The sequence below is a fragment of the Passer montanus genome, unplaced genomic scaffold, assembly GCF_014805655.1.
Source record: "Passer montanus isolate IOZ18808 unplaced genomic scaffold, ASM1480565v1 scaffold73, whole genome shotgun sequence".
NCBI classification, from domain to species: Eukaryota; Metazoa; Chordata; class Aves; order Passeriformes; family Passeridae; genus Passer; species Passer montanus.
Window position 1 is genome coordinate 1,347,280 of NW_024372481.1, and position 27,097 is coordinate 1,374,376.

A 27,097-nucleotide genomic window follows, 5' to 3' on the forward strand; every position below is an offset into this window, starting at 1 on the left:
GTTCCTGCCAGGGAATGCTCCTGAGGTCACCCCAGGGATTACAGGGACCCTGCTGAGGGTCTGGCCCTGCCCTGCTCAGAGGAATGCCAAGGCACACCGTGGCCATCCACACAGCAAGGTTTAAAAGAGAAAAAGAAATTCTAGCTGGGCAAGAAGGAGAACTTTTCTTCTCTTTTCTTGCTCTGTGCTGCATAAAAGGAGCAGCAAGCAGAGGAATCTTGTTCCTCAGGGCAGTGCTGTGCTCTTGGCCAGGGCATTTCCCACCCAGCAGCTAGCAAGGAAAACTGTCTGGGGAAGGTGCACTCAGGAAGCAGACAGCACAGCAGAGCTGGGAGTGCTGCTGGAGTCTGGAACTGCAGCCAAAGGGAACTGCAGCCTTCCCAGAACCAATGGTTTCCAAGTTCTCCCTCCCCACAACAAGAGATTTGATCTTGAATGGATGGATGGCTTTGCCACAAGCCACATTGTGCCTTCTCTGCCACAGGCTTCAAGAATTTGCCTGTGCCTCATCCTCTTTTCCAGCACTTGCCATCTCCCCTGGCATCAAGATAAAACAAATTTCAGTAGCACAACATCATCTTCTCCAGTCCTGGAGCATTTCCTCTGCTGTGAGCCAAGAACTCCTGCTGTATTTTACACCAAGGCTGGGAAGGAGGCTCAATGTACACAGCAGGATGAGAGAGGAACCTTAAATACTTGGGAAGAGTATTTTAGAACTTCCTAAAGCCAATACTGGGGCAGTCTGAAGTGTGTGCTAAATTACTGAGTTTAAAATCCAAATGACTCAGAGGTTCATCCCCCCACCAGTTCTGCTGGAATGACTTCACAGCTGTAACAGCAGAGGATTTAGAACAAACTCATTATAAAGAGGAGGCATCTTTGAGAAGTCCTGAATCCTGACTGCAGAATCCTCCTGAGGAAGCTGCTCTGCTGCCCTGCTCCCTGAAGGGCCAGACAGGGCTTTTGGAGCCCTTCCTGCAGCACAGGGGAATATCTGCCCCAGCCCTGCCTGGGAGCACAGCAAAGCCACCAATCCTTCCTTCCTTCCCCTTGGCCAAAAGGCACTCTGCTTCTGCAGCACCCCATCCATCAGCCCTGCTCAGCAGGTACAATTAACCAGCACAGCCTTGGGCTTTCATTTTCACAATGGGAAAAAAAGGCTGAGCTGCAGCCCAGCAGCTCCTGGGAAAAATCCAATCGAGCTGAGGAGATTTAACATGAAGCACCTTCAGTTGCTGCCCTCACTCAGTGTGGCTGCAGGGACAGGCTCCGTGCTGGGGATGTGACCCCGACTCTGCCCCAGGGAAGGCAAATGCTTCCCAGACAGTGAAATCACAGCCTGAGGGAGCAGGGCTGGCCCACTGTCAGCAGGATGCTGCTCTCACACGGCCACGGCTCTCAGCTGACAGTTTTCTGCAGGAAGATTGAGCAAACCACAGGCAAGGAGCATCCCTGTGGCTGGGCAGCATCCCAGCCCCAGGCACAGGCTGGCAGGGGAGCAGCATCATCTCAGGGATGGTCAATCCTGCCTGCTTTATCAGCCCTAAACACTTTTTAGGTACTTCAAAGATATTTAAAGCGAGCAAACAAACACAAACGGGCTGGAAAACATAAAAGCAGATTTTTTTTTTCTATTTCAGTCTGATTGATCCAGGGGTTCAAAGATTCCTGTGAAGAGATGAGCTCAAAACTGCACTGAGGATGCAGAGCCCCACAATGAGAGCCCCACAGAGCTGAGCAGGGCTCAGGAAGGAGTGGGGTGTTGTGCCCACTGCAGAACACAACGTGAAGCAGGGCTGCCTCACACAGAGATGAGCAATCCCAGCATGGAGCCTCTGGAACACCAGACAAGCAGGGCAGCCTCGTGCCTTCCACTCCTCAGCAGGAGACAGCAGAGGGGGAAGCCAGGCTCATTCTTTGACCCAAAATGACAAGAATTTTCCTGTAAATAAGCCTTACTCCAGCTTGGTTAGAGAAAAGCTGATGCCCATTGCATGTGGGTGGGGAATAGAAATCAAAGATGTGCCCACCACCCCAGCAATCCCTCAGAGCTGTGAGACCACCCTGTACTCCAGCATTGCTGGGTTTGCTCCCAGTCAGGCTCAGGGCTGAGTCCTGCCCTGCCCCAGAACAAGCACAGCAGGGCAGGGGTGTCTGTGCTCCAAAACCAGCACAGGAACCCTGCCAGCAGCCAGCTCTGGGAGCACCCCCGTGCCAACACCCCCTGAACACCTGCAGCCCTCCCCACCCACCTCCAGCTGCCAGCAGAGGAGGTTTCTTGTCTCCTGCCTCTGCTGCTGCCAGCAGGGAGGGCTGAGGCTGATGAGAGCAGAAGAAAAGCAGCCCAGAGCCATTTCTCACTGTGGAGAGGTACACAGGGGACTCCTGGGGGATCCCTGTGCTCCCCTCCCAGCTGGCAGGATCCCCCAGAGCATCCCCAGCCAGGCAGGGAGCAGGAAGGGTCAGCTGAGAGCTCCCAGTCCACACTGGGAACTCTGCTCCTACAGAGCACATCTGCACCCTTTTCATCTGGAAAAGGGCACCAGTGCTGTCTGTCTGCACCCCAGGACATCTCCAGAGCTGATTCTCACCCTGGTTGCCTTCACCCCTAAAAACAACCCCGTGGAGCCACAGCAAAGCCCTTCACTTCTCTCCAAAGGCAAAGCCTACCAGCACTCAACTCTTAGCTTGCAGTGTGTGAAAGAGAAGCAGATTTATTCAGGGCCACATTTTTGGTTGTTTGGAGAAGCAAAGCCAGCCCCTGTTTGTTTACTTCGTGTTCCAGCTCCTCTCCAGCTTCCTTCAGTTTGTTGCTTTAAGCTCTCTGTGTTTGCCTTTCTCAACAAGGTCGCTGCTTTCACAAGACTTCTGCAGCACTGCCCCACTTCCCCGGCCTCCAGCTTTGTCTTCTGACATCCAAATACTCTCAGAATATTAATTAAAATCATCAAGAGCTCAGCAAGGGGAGCCAGAACAGCAGAGGGAAACATCAGGCACTCCTTGCACCCCCAGAGCCCAGGGAAGGGCAGTGACCAAGAAGGAACCTGTGAAGGACACCACAGTGAAAACCTGGCCCAGCCTTTGCTGGAAGTTTTATTGTACCTGCTTGATGAAGCTGATGTGTTTTACCACATTTGCATAACCAGAGCGTTTTAGCATCCTTAGGAATATGCAGCCATTTTGTAACCTGAAGCAGGAAAAAGAATCTGAATGGAAAAAAAAAATGGAAAGCTCTCCTCACCATGAGATTTGCCAACATCAAAAGGCACGGCTGGTTCAGAAGCCAGCTCAAATCTCAACTCTCTCACCTGCTTCCTACTACAGAAACAGATGTTCCTCTGGCTGGAAATTGCTGCTATTAATAATATAAATAATTATGCTCTTCTAATCATTTAATAGGTGCACAGGAGGGTACCAAAATTTCTGGCAGTCATAAAATACATCTCCCTCCCCTCAAGGGCTCAGAGACACATTGGTGGCCTCTCCAGAGAGCTGGAAAGGATAAAAGCTGAGGAGAAATCAAGGAGTCAGGCTCCTCTCCACATCCCCCAGTGACAGGGCCAGCCCTTCCCCACCTGTAAAGCACTGAGAGCTCAGCCAGGTGTGACCTCAGCCACCAACACAGAGCTGACTTTTACCTCCCCAGCCGGTTCCCAGGACGTGGAGAGGGGAAATCTGCTCTCAAGATCCTTCTCTCCCCGCACTGCAAGTCCCAGTTGTTTGCTGGTGCTCCTCCCAAGAACACTCTGTCCTTCTCTCAACAAACAGCCCCAGCCTTGGGAATGTGAGCGAGAGCAGCACGGATTAACGGGGTCACTGCACCCTCCAGAGCTCTGACTGCAGCTGCTCAGCCCTTTCCCACCCTCCAGGGATCCCACACACACAGACCTGCCCGGCTCTGGCTCTGGCAGAACCATCACTGCTGGCTCCAGATGTTAGCACAGCACATCTGGATCTCCAGCGGGCACTGAGCAGCCCATGGGCCACATCCACACTTCTCTGACCCAGACACAGCACCAGGTTCATCTGAGGTTCATTTCCTCTCCTTCTTTCACAACAGAGCAACCTGCCAGAAGGAATCCCCTGAGGAGATGCCAGGCATGAGCTGTGCAGGAGTTACAGGAGATGAGGGGCACAGAGAGCTGGGGGAGCTGCTGTGGCCCTCCAGCATCTGAGATGAGGGGCACAGGGAGCTGGGGGAGCTGCTGTGGCCCTCCAGCACTTGAGGCAACAGCTCAGCTCCAGTGGGGCACAGCAGGACACGCTGGCTCCCTCACCACAGCTCCACCTGCCAGGAGAAGCTCCAGCACTGAGGCAGCAGGTTATCAATGTGTGATCAACACAGGGCACACAGAGCCAGCCTCTCCTCCCCTCCAGGGCCCCAGCATCATCCCCTCCACGTCAGTGCTGCCCACAGGGCAATGTGCCTGTGCCACAAGGTCATATTTAATCAGTGCACACTCCTGGGATGCTGGGTGTGTGAATTCATAACTCTGCCCCAGCGTGGAGCTGCCAGCTGGCAGTGCCCGTGCCAGGCACCACCCTGGGCAGTGCCAGGACAGTCCCCACGTCAGGCTGGCAGCACTGTGGTGTCCTGTCTGTGCTACCCTGCTCCCTGGCAGCACAGGCAGTGACCCAGAGCCCAGCAAAGCCACTCTGGCTGCTGTGACCAAGTGTTGCCACATCTTCTTTCCAAGCTCAGCACACTACAGATGTCACCAGTGTGTGCTGATGGCCCAAACTGCCTCCAGCCCCTGCCCTGGGATTGTTACTGGGTGCTAATCAGAACAAGAGCAGCCAAAAATCCCTGCCAGTCACTCCTGAAAGCCTCAGGTATCAGACAAATCAGAGAAAAGAGCCCTGCAGAGCTCTAAAAGACACAAAAGCTGGTTTGCTGCATGGCACGTGGAATTTCATTCCCAATGCAGATTAATTCCATTAACTCCTTCTGTGTCCTTTTTGGGGGATCCTTCCCTGCCTTTGCAGAGCAAACCCATCACAGTCCCTTTGTGCTGAAGGCACTCCCTGCCCAGCCTTATTCTGCTCCAGCATTTCCATTTCCTGCCCACTTGCAAACGCCTCCCCTCACCACACCACCCAAATCCTGAGACTTCCCAACGGCACCAAAACCCCAGGAACTCACCTTGTGCCTCGTAGCCAGAGTAGGGATGAGCTGCAGCCATGTCCTCCTCCCCGGGGCCCAAGCCAAGGGCTGCCCTGAGCTGGGCCATGTTCAGCTGGGCTGTCAGCTCCCCGCTCCTGTCCCCAATCTGCAGCAGCAAAACCAACAGGGCACGGGTTAAAGGCATGGGCTGCCACAAAAAACACCCCCAGACAAGGGTTTGCCAGCGCCACCCCAAAATCAAACACAGAGACATCTAAGAGAGACATGTGAGAGACCACCCAGCTCTCAAGAGCTATTCCCCAGTGATAATTTGGGAGAGGGTCTGTGCTTTCTGTGCTGCAGCTCAAAAGAGCACAGTGCAAAGTACTGAGAGGGCTCAGCTCGCCCACTGCCACAGGACTGAGCCTAAATGTGCTTGTCTGGGCTGTCCTGGAGGCACACATGGCTTGGCAGAGAGCCCTGCAGCTCCCAGCCCCCTTCCTCAAGTATTTCCATAGTTACTGAGCACCAGACACCACGCTGCCACCAGCCACGTGGGCACGCACCAGGGCCCTGGAAGCCCTTCTCTCCTGGCTCCCAGCCATACAACTTCGAGTTGTTCCTAGTCATCCACCCACACAATGCTCCAAAAATTCTTTTTCAAGTCCACATCTTCCCCAATTCCCACCTCTGGCTGGCCTGAGGCCAAGGAAGCTGGTGTTACACGTTTGGACAGAGATCTGTCCAACAGCTCCTGCTGCTTCAAACCAGGAGTTGTGGGACACAGCACTGGATCCTGCTCAAAGTTTAACCCAACCAGAGGAGGGCTGTGCTGCACACCACAGAGGTCACCCACAAACAGCCTCTGATCTGTGTGCCAGAGGAAGACCTTGGCTGTTCCCCTGGAGAGGCCAGCTCCTCTTAAATGCCTGGCAACAGCTCTTTTGTGTCCCCTGCCACAGTCTGCAGCATGGAACAAAACCATAAATCCCCACATTATTTATGACAAAGCCCCAAGCTCCAGTAAAGGGAGGCAGATCAAAGGGCTTATCACCAGGCATAAATCCCCCTGCCAATTACAGGAGATTTGCTGTTGACATCATCTCCAGAGAAATTACTATGTCCATGTTAGGTCTTACAGTCCTTGATGCTCATTTATTAAGTGCTTCCCTGACTTCCACTCATTTCAGATCATCTCCAAAGCCCTGTTAACAACCAGGAACAGACAGGCAGGACAATGACCCTGGGCAGGACCTGCCACACACCACAGCAGAGCCCTGATTCCTGCCCCCAGCCTCCCAGGAGCTGCACTCTGAGATGACAAAAGGACTCCAGAGCAGTGGCCCAGAGCTGGGGCAGCTTCCAGGGTTTTTAGGTACATATTCTTTATTCCAGTGGGATTTTGTGAGTAACCTCTGATCAACCTTCAGCAGTGTGGTTACCCTGAGCTGGCTTCATCTGGATTCAAATGCCACCATTAGATTTTTGTTGGGAAGTGAGTTATGAACAACAGCCTGAAAAGATTGAATTCCACAAGGTTTCTCCTGGCCAAATCCTGGTGCTTGTCAAAGGGACAGTCTTTCCACTGCTCCATAATTCATGATGGGGGGACTCCATCAGCCACCTGCCATGGGGAACCCACTCCTGACACAGCTGGAGCCACAGCCAGCACCCTGAATGACAACATGGGACCCCCCACCCTGCTGGGTGTCCCCTCCACCCCCAAAGGCCCCAGGACCAGCAGGGCTGATCCTCCCAGGGCTCCTCAGCTGATGTCTGGCTTTGAGGACTCAGCCCCAGCCTGAGCAGAGCTGGGAAAGTCTTAAAATGTACAGGGCCAAAGAACAGTATTTCTTGTGTGTGTCTGATAATTAAATCTGTAATTAGGCTGCTGTGTCAGCCCTACTCAGAGATTTAGCCAACCTAACAGACAGGCAGGAGAACACCCAGCACACTTACAGATGGTGATTTCAATTAGTGCTTCAAGAGGGCAATTTCTTCATCTGGGGAAGACTAAAGAGGCCACAGCCGATTTCCTCAACACACTGAAAAGAGCAGACAGTGGAATTCTGGCTTTCTGCACCTCTGAGCCACCTGAAAACAGCAGGAAAGCTGCAGAGAGCTAGGCCAGGCCAAGATGAAACCAGAGCAGCTGCACACACAGCCCCCAGAGGGGTGCCAGTGTGCACCCAGGGACAGCACCCACTGCACAGGACACTGCAGCTGCAGCTCAGCTGAGACCTCCCTGTGCTCAGCAAAGTGGAATCTACACACTGGAGACTGCACAACACCTTGGCCAGCCAGTGGATGAGTCCCCAGGTCCTTTCTCACCCAAAACTTTGGTTAAGAGCAAAGTACAGCTCACATTTGCTGTAATTAAGGGCAAGGCTGGGAGCCTCCCATCAAGTGAGTGTTTTCCAGCCAAGCTCTGCAGTTCCTAACACCACTGAACCAGCACAGAGAGAAGGGCTTTCCAGGGCAGTGAGAGCACCAATAAAATTTACTGGCATAAAACAGTCTTGCTCTCAGCAGGGGTCACAGGCTCCCTCTGGTTTGCACCAGCTTCTCTTACCTCCTGGGAGATTTCAAGGTGTTTCCTTGCAAAGTGCAAAGCCTGCTCGTGGCTCCCCAGGGACACGTAGGCATTTCCCAGGCTCCAGCAGGCTCTTCCTTCTCCCACCCTGCAGGACAGGAAAGTGTCAAACCACAGAAATGCTGGGCAAAGCCCAGCAGGGCCTTTTGGAGAGCACTGACAGCCAGGCTCCCTGCTCTGCTTCCACCTCCACACAGGTTCTACACTGAAAATGAAGCGTGCTGGACACCTTTAACTCTTCTTACACTGGGGATGAAGAGCCTGGGGAGCAGGACTGCACCCACAGGGACAAAATGCAAGCACTGCAGCAAGGATGCTTTGGCTTCACTGGTGAGCCCCAGCCTGAGAGGAGAAGCCAAAGTTCCTGCCCAGCTTCCACCTCACACAAAACCAGGGCTCCTCTCAGAGCTGCACAGAGAGGATGCAACATCCAGCTCTGGCTCATCAGCACCCAGAGCTGAAGCAGCAGGGAGAGAACACTGCAGGCAGGCAGCAGCTCCAGCTGAGCCCAGCACTGCATCCCCAGGGTGAGCACACAGCACCAAACTGCACCCAGCAGGGCACAGGCACGGATTTCCAGCAGGTCCCCAGGGCACTGCTGCTGGTTGGCAGGAGCCAGGGAGAGCAGGGGAATGGGGAGCCTGCCCTGGGCAGCCCAGACCCCCAGCCTGGCTCCCTGGAGCTGCAGCAGCTGTTTGCAGGAGCAGGCAGAGCCTCCTGTTCCCCAGAGCCTGCTCAGCTCTGCAAACGAGCAGATGTGGGGGGAGAAGGGATAAAAAAAGCACCTGGGGGCGCAGGGGGAGGTTCAGCATGACTGCAACTCCCTTTTCAGAGGTTTGGGCGGGTTGATCAGCATTCCACCGTTTTTCTTGTCACCCTGTTCAATACCTTCTGCTCACAGGGTGTGTTCCCAGAAATGCAGGAGCCCACAGGCCTGCACCCCCACAGCATGATTCACCCTTGGGTGGGATTGTGCCTGCCCTGAGCAGAGCTGCCCGGGTGGTGGCACAGCTCTCCCATCCTGATGTCCCTGCTCCATCTAGTGGAGGACACCCAGGCTCCGAGGGAATCCAGCACCACGCTCAACGAGCTGGCTGCAAAGTCACTCCAGCTGCAAGAGGGCTCAGGATCAGAATATCCAGGAAAAAGGAATCAACCTCTCAAAAAAATTAAAATTTAAGAAAAATTGAAAGGCTGAGCCTTCTAAAGAACGAGGAGCAAGACCAAGATACATCATCTGCACGCTCCCTATGCAACATCATCTGTACATGGAGCTTTCCAGCACCAACCCAGAGCAACAGGGCACAGTGGCACATCTTGTGTGCCCTAAACACACAGCTTTTAAGGAAAATACAACTTTTGGGAGCTCTCAAGAGGCCCTCCTGGGATAACACAGCAGCAGCACTGGCAAGGCACTGAGCACGATGCATTTTCTTGAAGTACCTCTTGTTAGAAATCTCACTCAGCCCACACAGACACAGCACTGAGGGCACAATCTCCAGGTCTGAGTGACACGACAAAGGGGAATCAGGTCAAGTTTTTGACACATGACAGGACTAAGGACTGGCTGCCCAGAGATTTCTGATGCCTTTCAAGCACACACATCACTGGTGCTTAACCCCAGCAAGAAAGAACAGAAGTCAGAGAAGGGTCAGGGCTCTGCACCCTCACCTGAGGCCCTCCCTTACCTGTCTCCCAGCTCCTGTGCTATCACCAGGTGCCTCAGGTGGTATTCAATGGCTTTCTCATAGTCCTGAAGCAGTGTGCACGTGTTCCCCAGACTGTAGCAAGCCTGGGCTTCCACTGCTTGGTCCTTGAGCTGCCTGGAGAGCTGGAGTGTTTTCCTGCAGGAACAGTGGGAACCAGGAGTCCTGGTCAGTGCCAGCCCACAGGGAGGCCACCCCTTGGAGCAACACCCTGCATCACCCCACAGCAGCCCTGTGTCCCCCTGTTCTTCTAAGCCTTCTGATGTTTGCATTCTTGAAATGAACTTTCTCACGCACTTTATGTAAATAATTAATTGGTTTGCATTCCTTTCTAGAGGAGGAGAAACCTGATAGACTGTTAGTTTGTCCAGTGTCATTGGGGAGGTGGCACTTTCACCCTCCAATCCACTGTCACTTTTGAAAACCTATAAATGTTAGAATCAGAAATTAAACTCCCCTTCTTTTATCTTGACAGTTCCAGCATGCGTGTCATTTTAATTCATGTCCTAGAGTGACAGCCCTGCCACCCCACGCCCCTTGCCACAGCCCCTGCAGCTGAGGGGCTGGCTGTGACAGCTCAGGATCCCCAGGAAGGAGCAGCCCCTGGCACTCACTTGTAGTACTCAGCAGAGATGTCGAACCTGCCCAGGAAGATGTGGGCATTGCCCAGGTTGCTGTAGGCTCGGCGCTCGGCAGCCTTGTCCCCAAACTCCTTGGCAATGGCCAGGCGCTGCAGCAGAGACAGCCCAGTCAGCACTGACCCTCTGGCCCCTTGTACTGACCCCCCTTTGTCCCCTCTGACCCCCAGCACTGACCCTCTGGCCCCTCTGCCCTGGGGATCAGCTGCCAGGCCTGCAAAGCTCCCACCCCACTGAGGTGCTGAACCTCGCTGGCAGGGTGGCTGCAGCAGGAAACCTCTCCCTCCTCTGCAGCTCAGCATCAGGAAGGGCTCTTGGAAAAGTGGGAGTGATGCTGCACCCCAGTGCTGTCCCCCCAGCATTTAAAAAGCAGAGGAGCAGTGAATTTTCACCTTCCACTGCAAGGGAACTGATAGACACTCTGCAACAGAAGCTAAATTGCATTTGAATTGGGGCAGGGACTTTGTCACCTCACCTCCCTGTAAAGCTTTGCAGAAAGTTATTATGTTCTACAAGCAGCATTTATTCTTGATCAACAGCTCTTTCAGCAGCTTAATTAAATTCATGGCTTGCATTTATTAAAATCTAGACTGAGACAAATTAAGAGCAGAAAAAAACTCCTTGCTAGACCCAGCTGCAATTTGCCCTTGGATACCTCCTTTGGTTTCCAAGCCAACAGCACCCTTCCCTCGAGCTGCTCAGGAGGTGCTGATGGGACTGGAGTAAGATTTGCTCAGTGTGAGTTGGTACAACAGGGCAGAGCCTGGGGCTCACACAGGAGGAGGAAAACTGCTGGGGGAAACATCTCCCTGTTCTGCTGGGCTGGGGTGAGAAGGAAGTCTGCTGCCAGGCTCAGGAAGGGAGCAGAGGTGTCTCCTACCTCCTTGTGGAAGGCAATGGCCTCACTGAAGTTGCCCAGGAGGTACTGGGTGTTGCCAAGGTTGCCATAAGCCCGGCCCTGTGCAGCTCTGTCCCCCAGCTCCTTCACCAGGGACAGGTTCCTCCTGAAAGAAACCAGGCAGAGCATCCATGAGGCACAGCCCTGCAGGGGATTTGCACAGAAAAGGAGGAGAGGCAGCTCTGGAGAAGGCATTTCCCTCCCAAGCACAGGTGACAGGCTGGTGACCAAGCTGGGGTGCAGGTCCTGCTGCTCTGTCCCCTCAGCAGTGGGTGGCTCTGTGCAGAATCACACCTGTGCTCACACACCTGGTCTGATCCATCCCACACTAAATCAGAAATGGTCTCACTGCAGCACCAGGGCCACAGGAAGATTTCCCTGTCCTGCTGCAGGGAGAGAGGCCAGATCCACAGTGGCACGCCAGGCTCTGCTCTGGGAGCCTCCTGGCATTTCTTTATCTTGTTTTTACCCCCTTCACACAGAGAATGGTGGAGCAGACACCACTGGCACACATTCACCCCTTGGCTATGCTACATGCACCACTCCTTGGAAAAAGGGTGGTGAGCTGCTCAAGGGCACCATCACATCCTCAGGTACCATGGGAGGGATAAAAGATCTTAGCACTCTCTTCACTTAAAAAGCCTATTTAAAAAACTGAATCACAAAAGCAGAACTCCGAAGCACAAAGAGAAAAACACAAGCTCCAAATTCTGGTGCTGACCTTCCCATGTGGCACATGACTGATCTTTGAAATGATTTGGGAAAAGGAAGGTTGTGACAACTGAGACAAAGTGCAGATCCTCGAGAAGAACCAGGACTTCAAAGTGCCTCCTCCCTTGGGTGACAGGGATGGAGACACACAGGGATCCATCCTCACAGAGGCCAGCAGAGAGCAGCAGGGGCCACAGGAGCTGCGAGTTCAGCTTCCCAGCACGGCTCTGGCAAGCAGCAGGCTGTTGCACTTCATTGCATGATGACAATTCAACCCACAGAGAGTTTTACAAAGCCAATGCCAGCATGAACTTCAGATCAGGTTTTATAAAAGACCTTTTCTCACCTTCCTTGAGATTAATTTGCCAACACAGTTTGGCATCTCAGGGAAATATTCCTCATCTATTACAACCTGCAAATTCTCAGCCAGTGGCCCCGTTCCCTGCAGGAGAAGGAGCTGGCCAAGCTTGGATACTTACTCATAATATTCTGAAGCTTTCTGTAGTGTGTCCTTGACCTCCTGAGGCAGGTAGCCCGGGTCCTGGGCTGTGTTCCAGGATAAGTGCTTTCCCTTTGCATGGTAAACATTCCCTATATTATAGAGAGCTCTGGCCTCACCTACCTAAAGGGAGGAAGAACAGGAAACAGCAAGGTATCACACTTCCCATCCCAGCATGGACCTCCCACTGCTGGGCAGAGATGGCCAGAACCACGAGAACACATTGTCCTTCCCCATCTTCCAGAACCATGAGCCCACCTTGTCCTTCCCCATCTTCCAGAACCATGAGCCCACCTTGTCCTTCCCCATCTTCACCCCCACAGCAGCAGATGTGTGATGGCAGCCAGCAGGGAGAGCTTCACCCTGCAGCTCCTCCCAAAGCCCACCTTCAGCAGATCACATTTATTGACTTGCAGACAGGTTATTTTTAAGGCCAGGAAATATTTCCTGCTGGAACCATTACCTTGTCTCCCTGCTCCCGAGAAATGTCCAGGTGTCTCTGGCAGCAAACCACAGCTTCATCAAACTGCCCCAGGATTTTCAGGGTATTCCCAAGGTTGCCACTTGCCTTGGCCTCTCCAATTCGGTCCCCAATGGTTCTACAAGATGAAGACGTTAAAGAGCTCAGAGACTTTTATTCACCAGCTGCTGGAGGCAGATTTAAGCTGCAGCTTAGCACAAACTTCTGCCTGGAGAGCTTCCCACAGGCTCCCACAATTCTGAAGGCAGATCCCTGTTCCAAATTTGCTGTTTCAGAACTGTTCTAATGACTGCAGGTCATTGCAGGCAGTACTGGGGACAGAAGTGGACCCTGCTCTTGCTCCAGGCACCCTCCCACATCCACATCCCTTTCTCCACCTCCCTGCTCTGAAGGCAGCTGTCCCATCCTTGGTGAGCCCCAGGTTCTCCACAGGACAATCCCCCTCAGGGCCACTTTAGGATGTGTATTTCTGGGTTCAGGCCCCACAGAACCTGCCCTCACTCAGAGCAGTGCCTGATGAGGATGAAGCAGTGCTGACACACTCACCTGGCCAGGGTGAGGTCGTGCTTGTGGTACAGCAGGGCCTTGGAATACTCCTTCAGGTAGAAATAGGCATTGCCCAGCTGGCTGTAGATGGCACTGAGAGTCTTCAGGTCCTCTGTCCCCACCTGCACTGCTGCTTCAAAGAAGGCTGCCCCAGCTTTGAAGTCCCCGGCCTTGCACAAGCGCTCTCCTTCCAGGGCCAGCTCCAGGCAGGATGCCTCCATCCTGCCAAAAACAAGGGAATTGTTTGCAGAGGAGTGTGGCTGCAGTGCTCCCACTCTGCTCTGCAGTGCTTACAGGGTTTGCTTCATTGCACACCTTGAATTCTTCCCCCTGGACTCAGAACACAGGAGCATCCAGATTGCACCTTCCAGTGGGGGATGTCCCTGCCCAAGGCAGGGGCTGGGATGAGAGGGTCTTTAAGCTCCTTTTCAACCCAAACCATTCTGTGATTCTCTAATTACACACCACATCTGCAAGCAGCCAAAGGCTCCCAGCAGGAATCTGCACAAGGAGCTCAGGGCTCCTGGCTCCAAGGCATGGAATCACCCCAGCAGTAACACCTGCTTTCCTCCAGGTGCTGCAGAAGCCACGTATCCAGGAGTTTATACCTGGACCATTTTCCCTGGGGTAACAGAGAGGGAAGCCAAATGGTAACAGGTTTTTTCCTGGATACCAGAGAAAAGCCTGGACTGTGCAGATTTTCTTGGCTGAGCAGCTCCCAGCTCGGTGTCTGCTTTCCATTAACTCTCCTGCTGTCAGTTTTCCACAGGCACTCAGCACACTGGCCTCCAGGGCAGCTTTCCTCCCGTGCATTTTCTGACACCTTTGGCACTGGCACACTCCATGCTGTCAGAGAGAGCACTGTGAGCAGTGACACTGCTTCAAGAGACAGAAAACATTCCCCTCTGAGTGCTCCAAGCCGCCCCCTAAGTCACAGCTGTCCCTGTTAGACCATGCCTGTCCCAAGCTTTCACTGGAAATGTCCTGCCTGCTGCAAAGCCAGCCCCTTCCCAAGGGGGATGGACACAGCATGTTCTTGCTTCTCTATCCTGATGCTTCTCTTTGCTCTTTTTCTGCTCAATTTATTTTTAAAATTCAAAACTATCTAGGTCAAAGGTGGACATCTGCTGAGAAAAACACAGAGCTCCCTTGTCCAGAGGCAGAACAGCAAGGGTCTGTCAGAAGATAATAAATGCCCACAGGTGGTTTCCAGTCTGTTCTGAGCACTTGCAGGGAGTTTGTGGTGCCCAGCCCAAGAGCACAACTTGCCCAGCTGACTCCTGGAGCAGTTTCCTGCTAAGCCCTGGGAGATGCTTCCAGGAGCCCCAGCCCAGCCCTCAGGGGCTCTGCAGAGCAAGGACACCCTGCCCTGCACACAGCAGCTCCAGGACACAGCTCCTGCTGCTCCAGCCTGTGGTGCCCCATCTCCTGCCACCCCACACCAGCTCTGCCTCCCCTTCCACCCCAGGGCACAGGGAGGTGCACACAGGACACACCAACCCTGATGTGCTCTCCTGCAAACACACAGCACAGTGCTTGCTCAGCTGCCAGGAATCAGAATCACAGAATCATGAGGCTGGAAAAGACCTCTAAGATCAGAGAGTCCAACCTGTGCCCTAACACCTCAAGTGGAATAGAACCAAGTGCCATGTCCAGCCTTTTATTAAACACACCCAGAGATGGTGATTCCACCACCTCCCTGGGAAGAACATTCCAGTACTTCATTATTCTTTCAGTGAAATTTTTTTTCCTAATATACCTTCCCTGACACAGCTGGAGACTGTGTCTCAACGAAGGCAGCCCCTCCAGGAGCAGTTCATGAAGGGCCTGAAATTCAAGCCCATTTCCCTGGCAGTCTCCCTGCTGATGTCCCTGCTCCTGTGGTTCCAAACACACAATACCTGGCATCCTGCAAAGCAGGACAACCACAAGGACCGGCCAAACAAAAGAAAAATAGCACAAGACCTGGTTTGAAACTCTCCCTCCAAACACACCTGTGACCTCTTCTGGCTCGCTGTCCATCTGTCCCCAAAGCCACCAGGTGACAAGAGGGGAAGAAGGGGGTTGTGAAGCAGCTCCTCAAACTCCCACACAAACATTTCATTCCAAAGCAAAGCCCACATTTGAGTGGCCATTTTATTTATACAAGAAAGCTGCTTGTGCTGCCAGTGCAGCATTTGTCCCTGCCTCAGCTTCTGTTCGACAGCAGGAATAAAAATATTAGGATTAAAAACATCTAACTTCCCTCTGGCTAGACCACAGGAAAATTAGTAAGAATGAGTTTCTACCCAGGGATCCCACCAAAATTTCATCAGTCCCAAGGTACATCCATGGTTTGTAGATCCTCCATCATCTCCAGGTATTGACAAGTCTCTGCTGATACATCCCAGACAAAAGGAGCTTTGGGACTGAAGGCAGACAAGAAACAGCTTGTGCTCAAATCAGCAGGATTAACTTCAGGCAGCTCGGTGGGGATGAATCTTGAGAGGACCCAAAATGCAGCAATGAGCCACTACCACTGAAGTTCCTGTTGGATTCCAGTTAGAAGGTGGCAGAGACAGAAGCAAACTAACTTGAATGTGAATGCCAACCCACCTTGAGCTTGAATTTCAACCCAAACAAAAGTCTTTCCAATATCCAGGTTGTCTTTGAGAAATTGAGTTCACCAGCTGTAAACAGTCCAAAAAACTGGGGTGGAGACCAATTTCCCAAATCCATGGCATTGCTGTACAGCTTGTGTGGAATTCTAGGGTGATTTTAAGAGCTTGAACTGAAGGTTTCCATTCCCATAGGAACAAAACCCAGGTAGACATTGCAGGGGTGGGAGCATATCTGCCACATCCCAAAGTGAATTTTGTGCCCCCAAGCCCACTTTGTGACACTCTCACACTCTGTGGGTGCTTTCCTGGTGTTCCCATAGTAACTGTCCAGGCACAAGGCAGTGACATGACCTTCCAGTGCACACAGCCCTTAATTAAAATCTGTTTGTCCTTGAACAGGCTGCTCTGCAGAGTATCTGACTTATCTAATTAACATCACTGCTCAGACTGGGACCTGAGCAAACAAGGGGAAGGCACAGGAGGCTTTTCCCTGCATCCTGCTTTGCCAAGCTTTTGCTGCCTTGGACAACAAACAAGGATTGCAATTGTTAACAGAAACACAACCCACTTGTAAAACCCACCTGCCCTCCAGAGCTGCTTTTGCAGCACCTCTGCATGCAGTTCAATCATTTCAGGCACGCAGGAAAACAATGCCAAGGGCAGAGGAATCAACTAAAGGTCAAGGAACAAACTCAAGCACACTAAAATTCCACTTAAAAAAGCTTCCAAAGCCACACCAGCCATAAAACACAGCAGAAAGGACAACCCTGAACCAGGCAGTGAAGGGAAAACAGTCAATGGCAGCAAGGTGCAAGCCCTGCCCTACCTCTCCTGCTGTCTGCAAATTCTGAACAGACACCCACAGCTCCAAAGCCTCTGGCAGGAGGAAGCAGTGGGGCTGAGGCACACATAACTGCAGTGTTTGGCCACCAAGGCACTCAGAAAGCTGCCAGGGGAAGGAGTGGGTGGCACAATGCTGGCAGAGGAGTTGGTCCCCAGCAGTGTGGCACCTGCCAGTCTCCAGCCCAGGAGGGGATGGCTCTGCTCACACTCATTTCCTCCTTCCACTGTGCAGGAGGGAACCTCTGCCCAACCCAGCATGGGCAGGGCCTCCCTCCCTCCTCCTTAAGTCTTTCTTTAAAGGATAACTGATGTGAAGGCAGAAAGAGCTGAGAAAAACGGGAGGAGCAGCCTTGAACAAGAATTCCCAGGGTCACCCATCACTGTCAGGCAGCAGCTAATGAGGAGCTGGAGCACAGATTGCCTTTTGCCTGCTGCAAGCTTGTTCAAAGAGCTCCACAGCAAAAATGTGCCTCTGGAAATGGTGAAATAGAAAGATTCTCACATATCAAACGTTTTCAGCAATTTGGAGAAGGCAGAGACAGTCCCAGGAGTGCTGGGGAAGCCAAGGACACTGCGAGAAATAAAGGGAACACACAAGGTGCCACCAGTGCCATTATCAGTGATCACCACGACTGCTGTCAAACACCATAATTAGGATATTGTAATTGGGTGATGACAGGTCCCCAGAGTGGGAACACCACACACTCAGACCTCCCAACACCCTGCTCAGGGCCATCTTGCCCACAGCAACCTGTCACTGCTGACAACAGCTCCATCAGGGCTCACAGAAATTATCATGTCACCAGGCAGAGCCTGGGGTCACCTGTCTGCTGCCTTAAATACTGCAAATATCACAGGGCAGGAGAAGCTCTTCCTGTCTGCAAGGTGAAACTGCCTTTAAAAAAAGGAGAGAAGGGAAAAGGAAGGGTATTTATAGATATTTGATTCATGTTAGTGGGGGCGATTGCAGAGCTCATTCCCAATCAGACCTCGTGTAGTTCAAAACTCCAAGCTTTTAGACAGAAGGTAAGGCAGAAAAAAAACCATCAAAACCACCAAGAGTAGTAAAAAAAAATCCCCCTTAGTATTTCTATTGATTTGAGTTAGTGAAGCAACAGATTTTAGCATCTTACTTGCAATCTGATTAGGTTTTGTACAAAAATAAATCTAATTCCAGAGCGCTGGTGACGGGCAATTAAACATTTCTCCAGAACCAAAAAAGGATCAGATTTACCAGGTGCTCAGTGTAAATGCATATTCACTGCCTTAACGAACTAAATATGCATTTCAATAATGACTTTCTTTAAGGGTGTGCTGCCAGTCAATCAAGCTGGGAATTATTCCCCTTCAGCAATTTCCTCTCCCAGCCCTGCACGGCTCCTGTACCTGAGAGGGAGCTGATGGCTCTGAAGCACCAGCTCCAGGTGGCCTCAGACCCTTGGGGATGTGTCCCCTCCACTGATGGGGAGTAGTCTGAATATTTTCCTTTGCTTCCCTACTGAGGAAAGCTGTTCCAGACCCTCCTGAGGCACAGCCTGAGTTATTCACAATTTAATTTATACCCATTTAGCCTCAGGCACTGCTCCTCTCTGCCTGGGGCATTCTCCCAAGGGTTTGGGGCAGTTTTCCCTGCTTGCTGTGCCCCAGGCAGGGTCCAGCACATCCACATCTGCCTCTCTCTCTCTCACTTGCTCCCAATGAGCTCCAATCTTTAAGAAAATCCCATTCCTTGCTCCTAAACCCAGTTGATTTCAGCTTGCTACCCTCAAATACCATCTCCTTGCCACAGCTCTGCACCCATCCATCACTGAGTCCCTCACTGCTCCTCTCCATCAGCAACACACCCAGCAGCAACCTGGCAGGAGAACAATGAAAACACTCAATTATCTCTCTCCCAAGTCCAGATCTGGTGGAACGGGGCCAGCACAGCCCCTCACTCCCCAGCCACATCACATCCCCAGCACTGATCCCCTCCTGACAAGCAGGTTTCTGTCTCAAGCACAGGCTGGCAGGGAGGGTGACACACAAACCAAGATTTCCATGGAATGAGCCTGATTCAAAGCACTTTTGGAAGCTGGAAACAGCACACAGGAGCTGGTTCCCCTGCAGCCAAAGGGCAGAACCCCTGTACACCTCACCCCATCAGTGAGGGGAAGAAAACAAAACCTCCTGTTGAGTTTGGAGAGGAAAAGGTCAGAGATGAAGCCATGAATGCTGCACCCGGTCCTCCTCCAACTTCTGAACTGGTTCCAAACATCTGGGCCAGACCCCTGCAATTATCTCTCTCCCAAGTCCAGATCTGGTGGAACGGGGCCAGCACAGCCCCTCACTCCCCAGCCACATCACATCCCCAGCACTGATCCCCTCCTGACAAGCAGGTTTCTGTCTCAAGCACAGGCTGGCAGGGAGGGTGACACACAAACCAAGATTTCCACGGAATGAGCCTGATTCAAAGCACTTTTGGAAGCTGGAAACAGCACACAGGAGCTGGTTCCCCTGCAGCCAAAGGGCAGAACCCCTGGGACACCCTGACCTACACCTCACCCCATCAGTGAGGGGAAGGAAACAAAACCTCCTGTTGAGTTTGGAGAGGAAAAGGTCAGAGATGAAGCCATGAATGCTGCACCCGGTCCTCCTCCAACTTCTGAACTGGTTCCAAACATCTGGGCCAGAGCCCTGCACATCTGGAGGGGAGGAGGCTCCCACTGCACACACTTCCACTGCTAGGAACACTGCAGTGAGTCCTTTCAGTGACCCCTGAGCTGGAAATAACAATATCCACACACTCCCTGCTGCTGGGGAAGTGTTTGCTCAAGCTGGAGCTCTGGGGATTACCCAGACCCAGCGATTTTCACCGCAGGCTTTTGCTGAGGGCATGAAACAGAAAATCCAGAGGGAAAAACTCCAGGGAGTTCTGGAAGCTGCTGGGTCTGTGTGCTGGCTCCAGATTTCCTGTCCCCTCTCTGCTGCAGCATCAGTGCTCCACAGTAGTCATTTCAGCTAATTGCTATCTACCATTAGCTGCAGAGCACTTACAAGGGATTCAATTCCACTGCATATTTGCTAATAAATCCCAAATGACACTGAGGAAGACAGCTGTATTTAGCTGCCTTTACCCTCTCATTAGCAGTGCTGAATGAGACCCCATTTCAATGGGGAATGGCTCCAACAAGCTGCGTCATTGTCACAAATCCAAATCCAAACTCCCCACTGCCTGCTGGAAAGCAAAAGTCACCCAGCATTCCCCTGCTTACACAACCTCTGAGGCTCTGATCCTGGGGATGGGGGAGCAGAGGACAGATGGGAGTTATTTGCTGTTTTCAGAGTTATTTGCTGGGTTTTTTTATGACTCTGAGTCGCTAGGTGCAGAAACTTCAACCTAAGGACTCCAAATATTTTGCAGAGGTGTGAGGGCAGCAATTTCCCTATTTTTCAGAAAGGCAACTGAGGCTCTGGGGGAAAATTATGCCTTGCTGTGATTCAGCTGTAGGGAAGGGAACCCAGGAGCCTCTGCCAGGCCCTCCCTCCCTCCCAAGGCGAATGAGGTGCATCCCTTCCATCAGGCAGGGATGCTCCCAGCTCAGCACCACCCAAACAACCAAAGAAAAGCCCCCAATTCCAGGAGCTGAAGAGATCCCTGACCTGCAGAAACCTGACCCACAGCTGGGAGGTTTGGGCTGTCAGCAGATGATACCCTGGCAGCAATTATCTTGAATCCATGACCCAAATGCTGCCCACAAATCCAGCTGGACCCACAGGAAGAAGAGAGAGCACAAGGAAATTTTTCTGTGTCAGCTGAGGAGTGAAATTTCTAACAAGCCATGTGCAGAAATTTAAGTCATTGTGCTCCAAAATTACTCAAGTATCAAAGGACTACCATGGATGTAATTAACTTCCAGCACTTGAAAATGCTCAGACGAGATTAAGGTGCAAATGTGAATTTCATCTCAGCCTGGTTAACAGTTTCACTTGATAGCCAGTTTCAAAGCACTTAAATTATAAGATGCAAATACTTTGCAGGGTCTGAGGAAGTGATGATTAAGGAGATATCAATTTAAAAATTAATTCATTAAAACATGTCCTGACTCCCAAAGGGCAAAAAAAATTATTATGAATCCACCAAGTGTATGAACTGATCAAATTCTCTGAAGGAGAACTGTGCAGGAGAACTCACTTTCAAGAAGAGTGAGAATGAAATGAGCCTGGAACACAATTTCTTTGCACAGCTCATCAGCAGGGCATAAACCCAACCACCAGCAGCCATGTGAGAAAAACAGAAATAAATGTAGAGGCCAGGAGCACCAGCTTGCCAAACACAAGTGGAGTCACGATGCTGATGCCTGAGGATGCTCTTTCCTTCCCAGAAACACAAAATCCAGCAGTTTGGGCTGTTCCTGCAGCACCTGACCCTGAAATGTGTCCTGCAGAGCACCAGGCAAAGCAGCACCTGCAGCACGACAGGGTTTAGACATTTCTGTTTTGTCAGAGGAGGCCTGGAATGAACTCAGCACAACGAAGGAAGCTTCCTGAGTTTTCCAGGAGTATTTTGCTTTCTTGTACAACACTAGCACCTTTAATGAGGTTAATCCATCACACTGCCATTAAACAGCTCTCTGGGGATGGTTTCACCAGCAGTGAAGTGCTGTTTCCTTCAGTCACCTCCAGAAGCCAGAGAGCAGGAGAGGACATGGAGGCTGAGAGGCTTTTCATGACAAACTTACTTGGGCAATTGGGTCAACACACCTCTCACTAAAATATATGCTGTGATTTACACAAACAGAATCCAGCAGGTTACAATTACCATATACACTAGAAAAAAAAAGTAATTGCCTTATGCACAGCCACACAATGAAAATAATTGATTTATTTGCTACCTATTTCATTTATGCCATTCAGCTTCTCTTACCCACCAGTGTAGAGGAGCTCATTCAGGTCAAACTTAACACTGAAAATGGGCAAGTCCTGGTTTGGGGCGTTCTTTTCAAACTCAGAAGAACCATAAATAAGAGAAGTACAGACATCTCCTCTCTAAAACTGCCCCAGACACCCAGTGGGGGCTCAGGCAGTTGTCATGGGAGCAGCCTGGATGCTGTTCTGGGATGGGAGAAGGGGCTCCTGAGCCAGGGATGAATCCTCATGGATCCCATGGATCCCAGAGGATCAGGAGCAGCTCAGGACCAGAGCCAGGACAGCCTCCCCCAATTCCTGCCCCAATTCCTGCCACCCCCAGCTGCTGGCAGGGTCAAGCTCAGCCCCACGAGTGCCACCAGCACAATGATCCCCGTTGTTCTGGGCAGCTGCACAGGCTGTGTGAGGTTTCCCTTCCTGCACAACCTTGAGTGAAAGCAAGGCTTGTTTTCTCCCAGGCCCCAGTCTATTCTCCATTCAAGCTGCCTGGAAACCCCTCCAGCTGCAGCCCCCACTTCTCCTTCCTCCCTCAGCCTGCCAGTCACTCCTGCCTGCAGCAGGAAAACAACAATGCATGGAAAAGGTGCTGCCAAGCCCCAGAAACACCAGGGACTGTGTCACAGCCAAGCCCAGGCAGCCACAGAACCCACCTCAGCCTGTCCCAGGTCCCAGCTCATCCCAAAGCTCCTGCAGTCCCCACGTGGTGCCTCCTTCCTGCCCACAGCCCCTGCAAACCACAGCCCAGGCTCAGGCACGGCCATGGCATCGTCACCGTGATGCAGCACAAAGGAAACCAAGGCAAAGTTCACACCACAGCTTTTTCCACTGACTCCACTGCAGCCTACAGCCAATTTGGTTCTGCTCCCTTCCTGTCTCATCTGCTTCCTCCAGCCCCAAGCCAAGGCTTCCAGTCCAAGAGAGATCCTTGAGGATCCAGCACAGAGCTCACCCCTGAGCCTGGGCCATGCAGGCTGTGAGCCAGGGAGGGGCTGAGCCATCCCAACTCACCAGAGAGTGCTAAGGATGCTCAGACTTGCACCTGAAAGGGGTTTGGATGGGACCTGAGTGACAGAGCCAGCACAAACCTGGCCCTCGTACTTCCTGCAGAGCTCTCTGAAGAGCAAATAGCAGGAACCAGACGAATCCAGTCAATCCAAACATGCAGCAACTTCTTTTTCAAATGACCATCTGGTAAAGCCTGTGTGGGGGGTGAAATGCAGCCTGTGCTAGTCCCTCCCTCAGTGATTGCAGCCCTGAGTGCCCAGAGCAGAGGGGCTCTCAAAGGTGGCTCTCCCAGGTCACAGAGGGCACATGGGCAGAGCTCCTGCCAGGGCTGAAGCACTGCCAGCCACCAGGACAGAGTGCTGCTGGCAGAGCTGCAGCACAGCAGATTGCACCAGTTTGACATTGCTTTTCTGCAGCTGTCTCCTGCTCAGAGGGCTGTTTAAAGCATTGCTGTGCTCTCCCTGAAAATTCCAGGGGTGCCAAAAATCAGGCATCAGCCCAGAGACACTCATGGGTTTAGAAGGCCAAGAGAACAAGAGCTCACACTGGACACTGCCCTTCCCCCTGGCTGTTTCACAGCCACAGGGCATCCCTCCAGATTTTGTAAAGATAATTCCACATCTGTCTGAAAAACAAGGGAAGAGGCTCCCCAGGAGCTCAAATATCAGCCAGGTGTCCAGTGCAACCCTTGCCAGCATCTCTAGAACTGCTCCTCCAGCTCCTCAGTGCAAACCCAAACCCACCAGACCAGCACCAAAAGTACTTCAGGGCACTCTGTGGCACTGTGGAAAAAATCTGTGTATCCTACCAGGTGGGAAGCCCCCAAAAATCCAAGCATGGCAGGAGTCCCAGAAAGGCACATGGTCCCACACAAGGTGAGAATTCCACTCAGCCTCGCTCCTCAGAGAGCAGCCCCGCTGTCTGGCACTGTGCTGGGTGTCTGCTGCCTCTCAGGAACCCTCCAGCACCCTGCCAGCTGCTCTCACTGCTTCCACAGCACCGTGGCACTGAGTGCTCCACCACATCCCCCCAGATTTTTAGCACTTCTGTCCCAGCATGGCTCCATGGAAAACATCGACCCTGGAAACGCTTCTGTGCAAATCAAGCACGGGGAGGCAGCTCCTGCTCCTCCCCCCACACCACATCAGCTTGGTTCTGACACTGTGGTATTTGTGCAGTTCATTCACAGGTGCAAACAGCAGCAAACATGTATTTTGAGAAGAGTTTGTCACGTAGATCACATCTTTATGTGTGAAGTGGGCTCTGGTCCTGTTCTTCCACAGGAGGAATTTGTATGAACATCATGTTTCCTGAAAAGTCTTCCCAAATCCAGCAAGAATGCTCCTCTCCACAGGCCTATTTTGGGTTTAATTTAGATCCTTTCTGTGATCTCACAGGTACTACAATGAGTTTACAGACCACAGGCTGCTGCTCTGGAGCTCAGGGAGAATTCCCTGCTCCCCTCCTGCCTCACACTGGTGAGAGAAGGGAGGATCCAGCATCAGGCTCACACACATGCCCAAATTCAGAGAGCCCATTTATCCTGACAACTGAATTATGCATGTCTGCAGAAGAAGAAAATCTCTGCTCCAGCACAGAGACATCATCATCATCCAGCAGTGAAAAAAACACATGGCACAGCACCAGGCTGCATGGGAAATGTGCTTCAGGAGACAGCTGACAAGACAGCTCTTACCTCAACCCCTCGGGGTGGTGGGCTGGGGGAGCTGCTGCCCTGCAGGAGCAGCTCTGCTTCCACAGGGATTCCATGTGCTGGAGGAGCCAGCCTGTTCTACCCAGGGCATTCCAGAGCTGCTGCATTTGTGCTCACAAACAGCCTCCACCAACCTTCCAGGAGCAGTTCCATCCACCAACACACATGGCTTTAATTTGGGATGGATTTTTTTCACTTCCATTGCAGTCACATGGTGGGAGCTGTTACTTTTCTCTCCTCTGTGTGTATCTGGATGGCTGCATCCTCACTCCCCTGCCTGAGCCATGCCAGCCTCAGGCAAGCAGCTCTGAGAGCGTCAGCCTCGACAAATGACTCAGTTCTGTCTGGAGCCAGGGCTGCAAAGCATCTCCTGCCTTCCCTTCCCTTCCCTGCCCCTCCTGAGCTGCTGCTCACACAGCTGCCCTGGGCAGCTCAGCTCTGCCCTGGGCACGTGGGCTTGGAGCTCCACAGAGCAGGGCTGGAACCCCCAGAAAAACTGAGGGGAATTCCTGAGTCTCCCAGGGCCGTTCAGGAAGGGATTTCCACCACCACAGGAGAATACTTTGCTCAGTGCAGGGAACACAACATTGTTCTCTGCTCACTCCTCATCCTTACGTGACAGATCTGCTGCTGGTCCCCTCTGCAGAGTGGTCACTCACTGGCACAGCTGGTGACAACCTTCTGCCAAAACCACTGGTGCCAAAGGATGGTTTCATTGAAGACAACATCAAGCAGAGTGAGTATTTTCTTTTCTTCAGAACAGCAGAGGAAAATGTGGGTATTTTCAGCCATTTCATTAACTCTTCAGACGCCTGAGCTCCCTGTGGACCAGCATCTCCTCAGAGCCCGTGGTACCTGCTGGAACTCCCCCTGCCTGCCCTGCCAGCAGGGACACCAAAGGGATGCCCACACAGAAAACTGCAGCTTCCCTTCCTCCCTGCTTTACCCAGGAAGGCACCAAACCACAGATTTCCATCAGCCAAGCCGTTCGTGCTCGGAGTTTCCTGGATTACTGCCCTGATGGAAGCAATTCATACAGAGCTGGCCAAGGGCTGCAGCCTTAAAATTCTGGGCACATGGCAGGGAACTCATATGTTTTATTATTTAGACCCATGCAGGAGCTCAGACACTCAGCTGAACTCGGAGGCCAGGAAATGCCTGGAGGTACACGTGGAGGATCACAATTCCAGGACATTCAGCTGCTTTTATGGGTGTCAGTATCCTCTCAAGCACCATGAGATGCTGGTCTGTGGGCTTCCCAAGCTGGAAATCACAAGGGCTTGTTTGTCAGGGGGAAAAGAGAACCACCCGTGGCTTAGGAAGCTCAGTATTTCCATGTGCCAGTTGCTGGTGGTTTGTATTCCTGCCTTCATGCTGCAGCAGGCTGGGCTGATAAACAAGCTCAATCTGATGGCCTCTGTGTTTTGCAGCAAGATCCAATCCCCAGAGCATTTCCTCCATACAAATCTCTGCAGACAGCTGCTAAAAAAAGGGGCTGTTGCTGCTGCAGCACCAGCTGGGATATGGCGAGTGCACAAGGACAGTAAGGACAGGACCCTCCTCAAAGCCCTGGCAGCTCCTGCCCATCCCAAATCCCTCCTGCCTGACTGGAGCTACAGATGTGTGCTTTTCTCCCTCCATCTTTCACCATGCCCAAAAGCAGGGCAGCTCCACTCACTCCCACAACTGAACTTGCAGGATTTTCTGACAGGGAACATTGCTCTCCTCTCCCCTTTTTAAATGAACTGCTCTCTTCTCAAAGCCTGAGAGACAGGGAACTCGTGGAGTCACAGGTGCCTGAGCACTCAGGGCTGCTCTGCTTTTTTCAAGCCTGGCTCTGGGCTCTTCTCAGTGACCAGAGTGACCCAGGCTGCTCCTCCTCCTGGGGTCTGCAGGGTTCCCTTTGCAAGGGACACCTTGTTAACAGGCAGAGGCTGGAATTTAATTCACCAGCTGGTAACTTCCTCCTAAACAACTTTCTGCTCCCTGTTAGAACAGCAGAGCCGCTGTAATTTCGTGTGACACCAGTGCTGCAGTGCCCAGCAAGGCTCAGTGAAGGACAAAGCCAAGGTCTCCAATTCACAATTAGCACAATTACCCTCACTCTGACGTGGGTAAGGAAGTGCTGAAGGAAAGGAGTGGGAGTCAGGACATTCAGCTCCCAGTTTTACCACCTCTGTTCTCTTTCACCCTGAAGGCTATACAATTTCCCACCCTTGAAAACAGGAACAATATTTCCCAGAAAAGCTGCAATAAAACATTGGTGTTTACCATGCACTCTGAAGCTGTGGAATGGATGCAACCCTGCCAGGATCCACTCAGCACCATCACACAAACCATGAATAACGGTAATTAACAAATAGCCCCAGAGAGATGAGTATTAATCAGCACTTCCCAGCTCTCCTCAGGCATGAACAGATATTCCACAGATGCACAAAGAGCCACCTCAACTCTGCAGCGTATATCACAGAAACTTCTCCCACAACTAACTAATTTGGGCTGAAGCTGCTCCAGAGCAGAGGAAAAAGCAGCAATTCACACCAAAGTGCCCAAGGAAGCACCACCAGGTGAACACTCATGGCACCTGCTGTGACACCCCCAGAGCAAACACAGCCCAGTGCTCTGCAAAACCACAGGAGTGTCAGCAAAGTCCTGAAACAGAACTGGGAAGGCACTTGGTCCAGAAAATCCTTCTCTTCTACCTGGAAATAGAAATTTGTGCAGCTCTGTTCATCAAGGCATGCAGAAACTCCACCACACACAGGCACCACTGTCCCAGCAGTGGGCTGGGGCTTCCCCTGAGGAACTCAGCACAACTATTCCTTATTTGTGCTGCCCTATGGCAAAGTGA

At 52.1% G+C, this 27,097-nt stretch overlaps 1 protein-coding gene across 3 annotated transcripts in view; it reads right to left on the reverse strand.

Moving 5' to 3' along the window:
* Window positions 1-27,097, reverse strand: part of GPSM1 (G protein signaling modulator 1) — a 63,904-nt gene that overhangs the window by 29,422 nt on the left and 7,385 nt on the right. For 2 of the 3 annotated variants that reach the window (XM_039730732.1, XM_039730731.1), the window contains exons 2-9: window positions 13,177-13,398; window positions 12,613-12,748; window positions 12,130-12,272; window positions 10,922-11,045; window positions 10,018-10,133; window positions 9,386-9,541; window positions 7,677-7,785; window positions 5,144-5,270 (exon numbers count right to left, since the gene is read on the reverse strand). In XM_039730732.1, the coding sequence (XP_039586666.1) occupies window positions 5,144-5,270; window positions 7,677-7,785; window positions 9,386-9,541; window positions 10,018-10,133; window positions 10,922-11,045; window positions 12,130-12,272; window positions 12,613-12,748; window positions 13,177-13,398 (1,133 nt within the window). Of the gene's footprint in view, window positions 1-5,143; window positions 5,271-7,676; window positions 7,786-9,385; window positions 9,542-10,017; window positions 10,134-10,921; window positions 11,046-12,129; window positions 12,273-12,612; window positions 12,749-13,176; window positions 13,399-13,849; window positions 13,870-27,097 lie in introns of those variants that run through there. The other variant, XM_039730733.1, reaches the window with a different exon arrangement.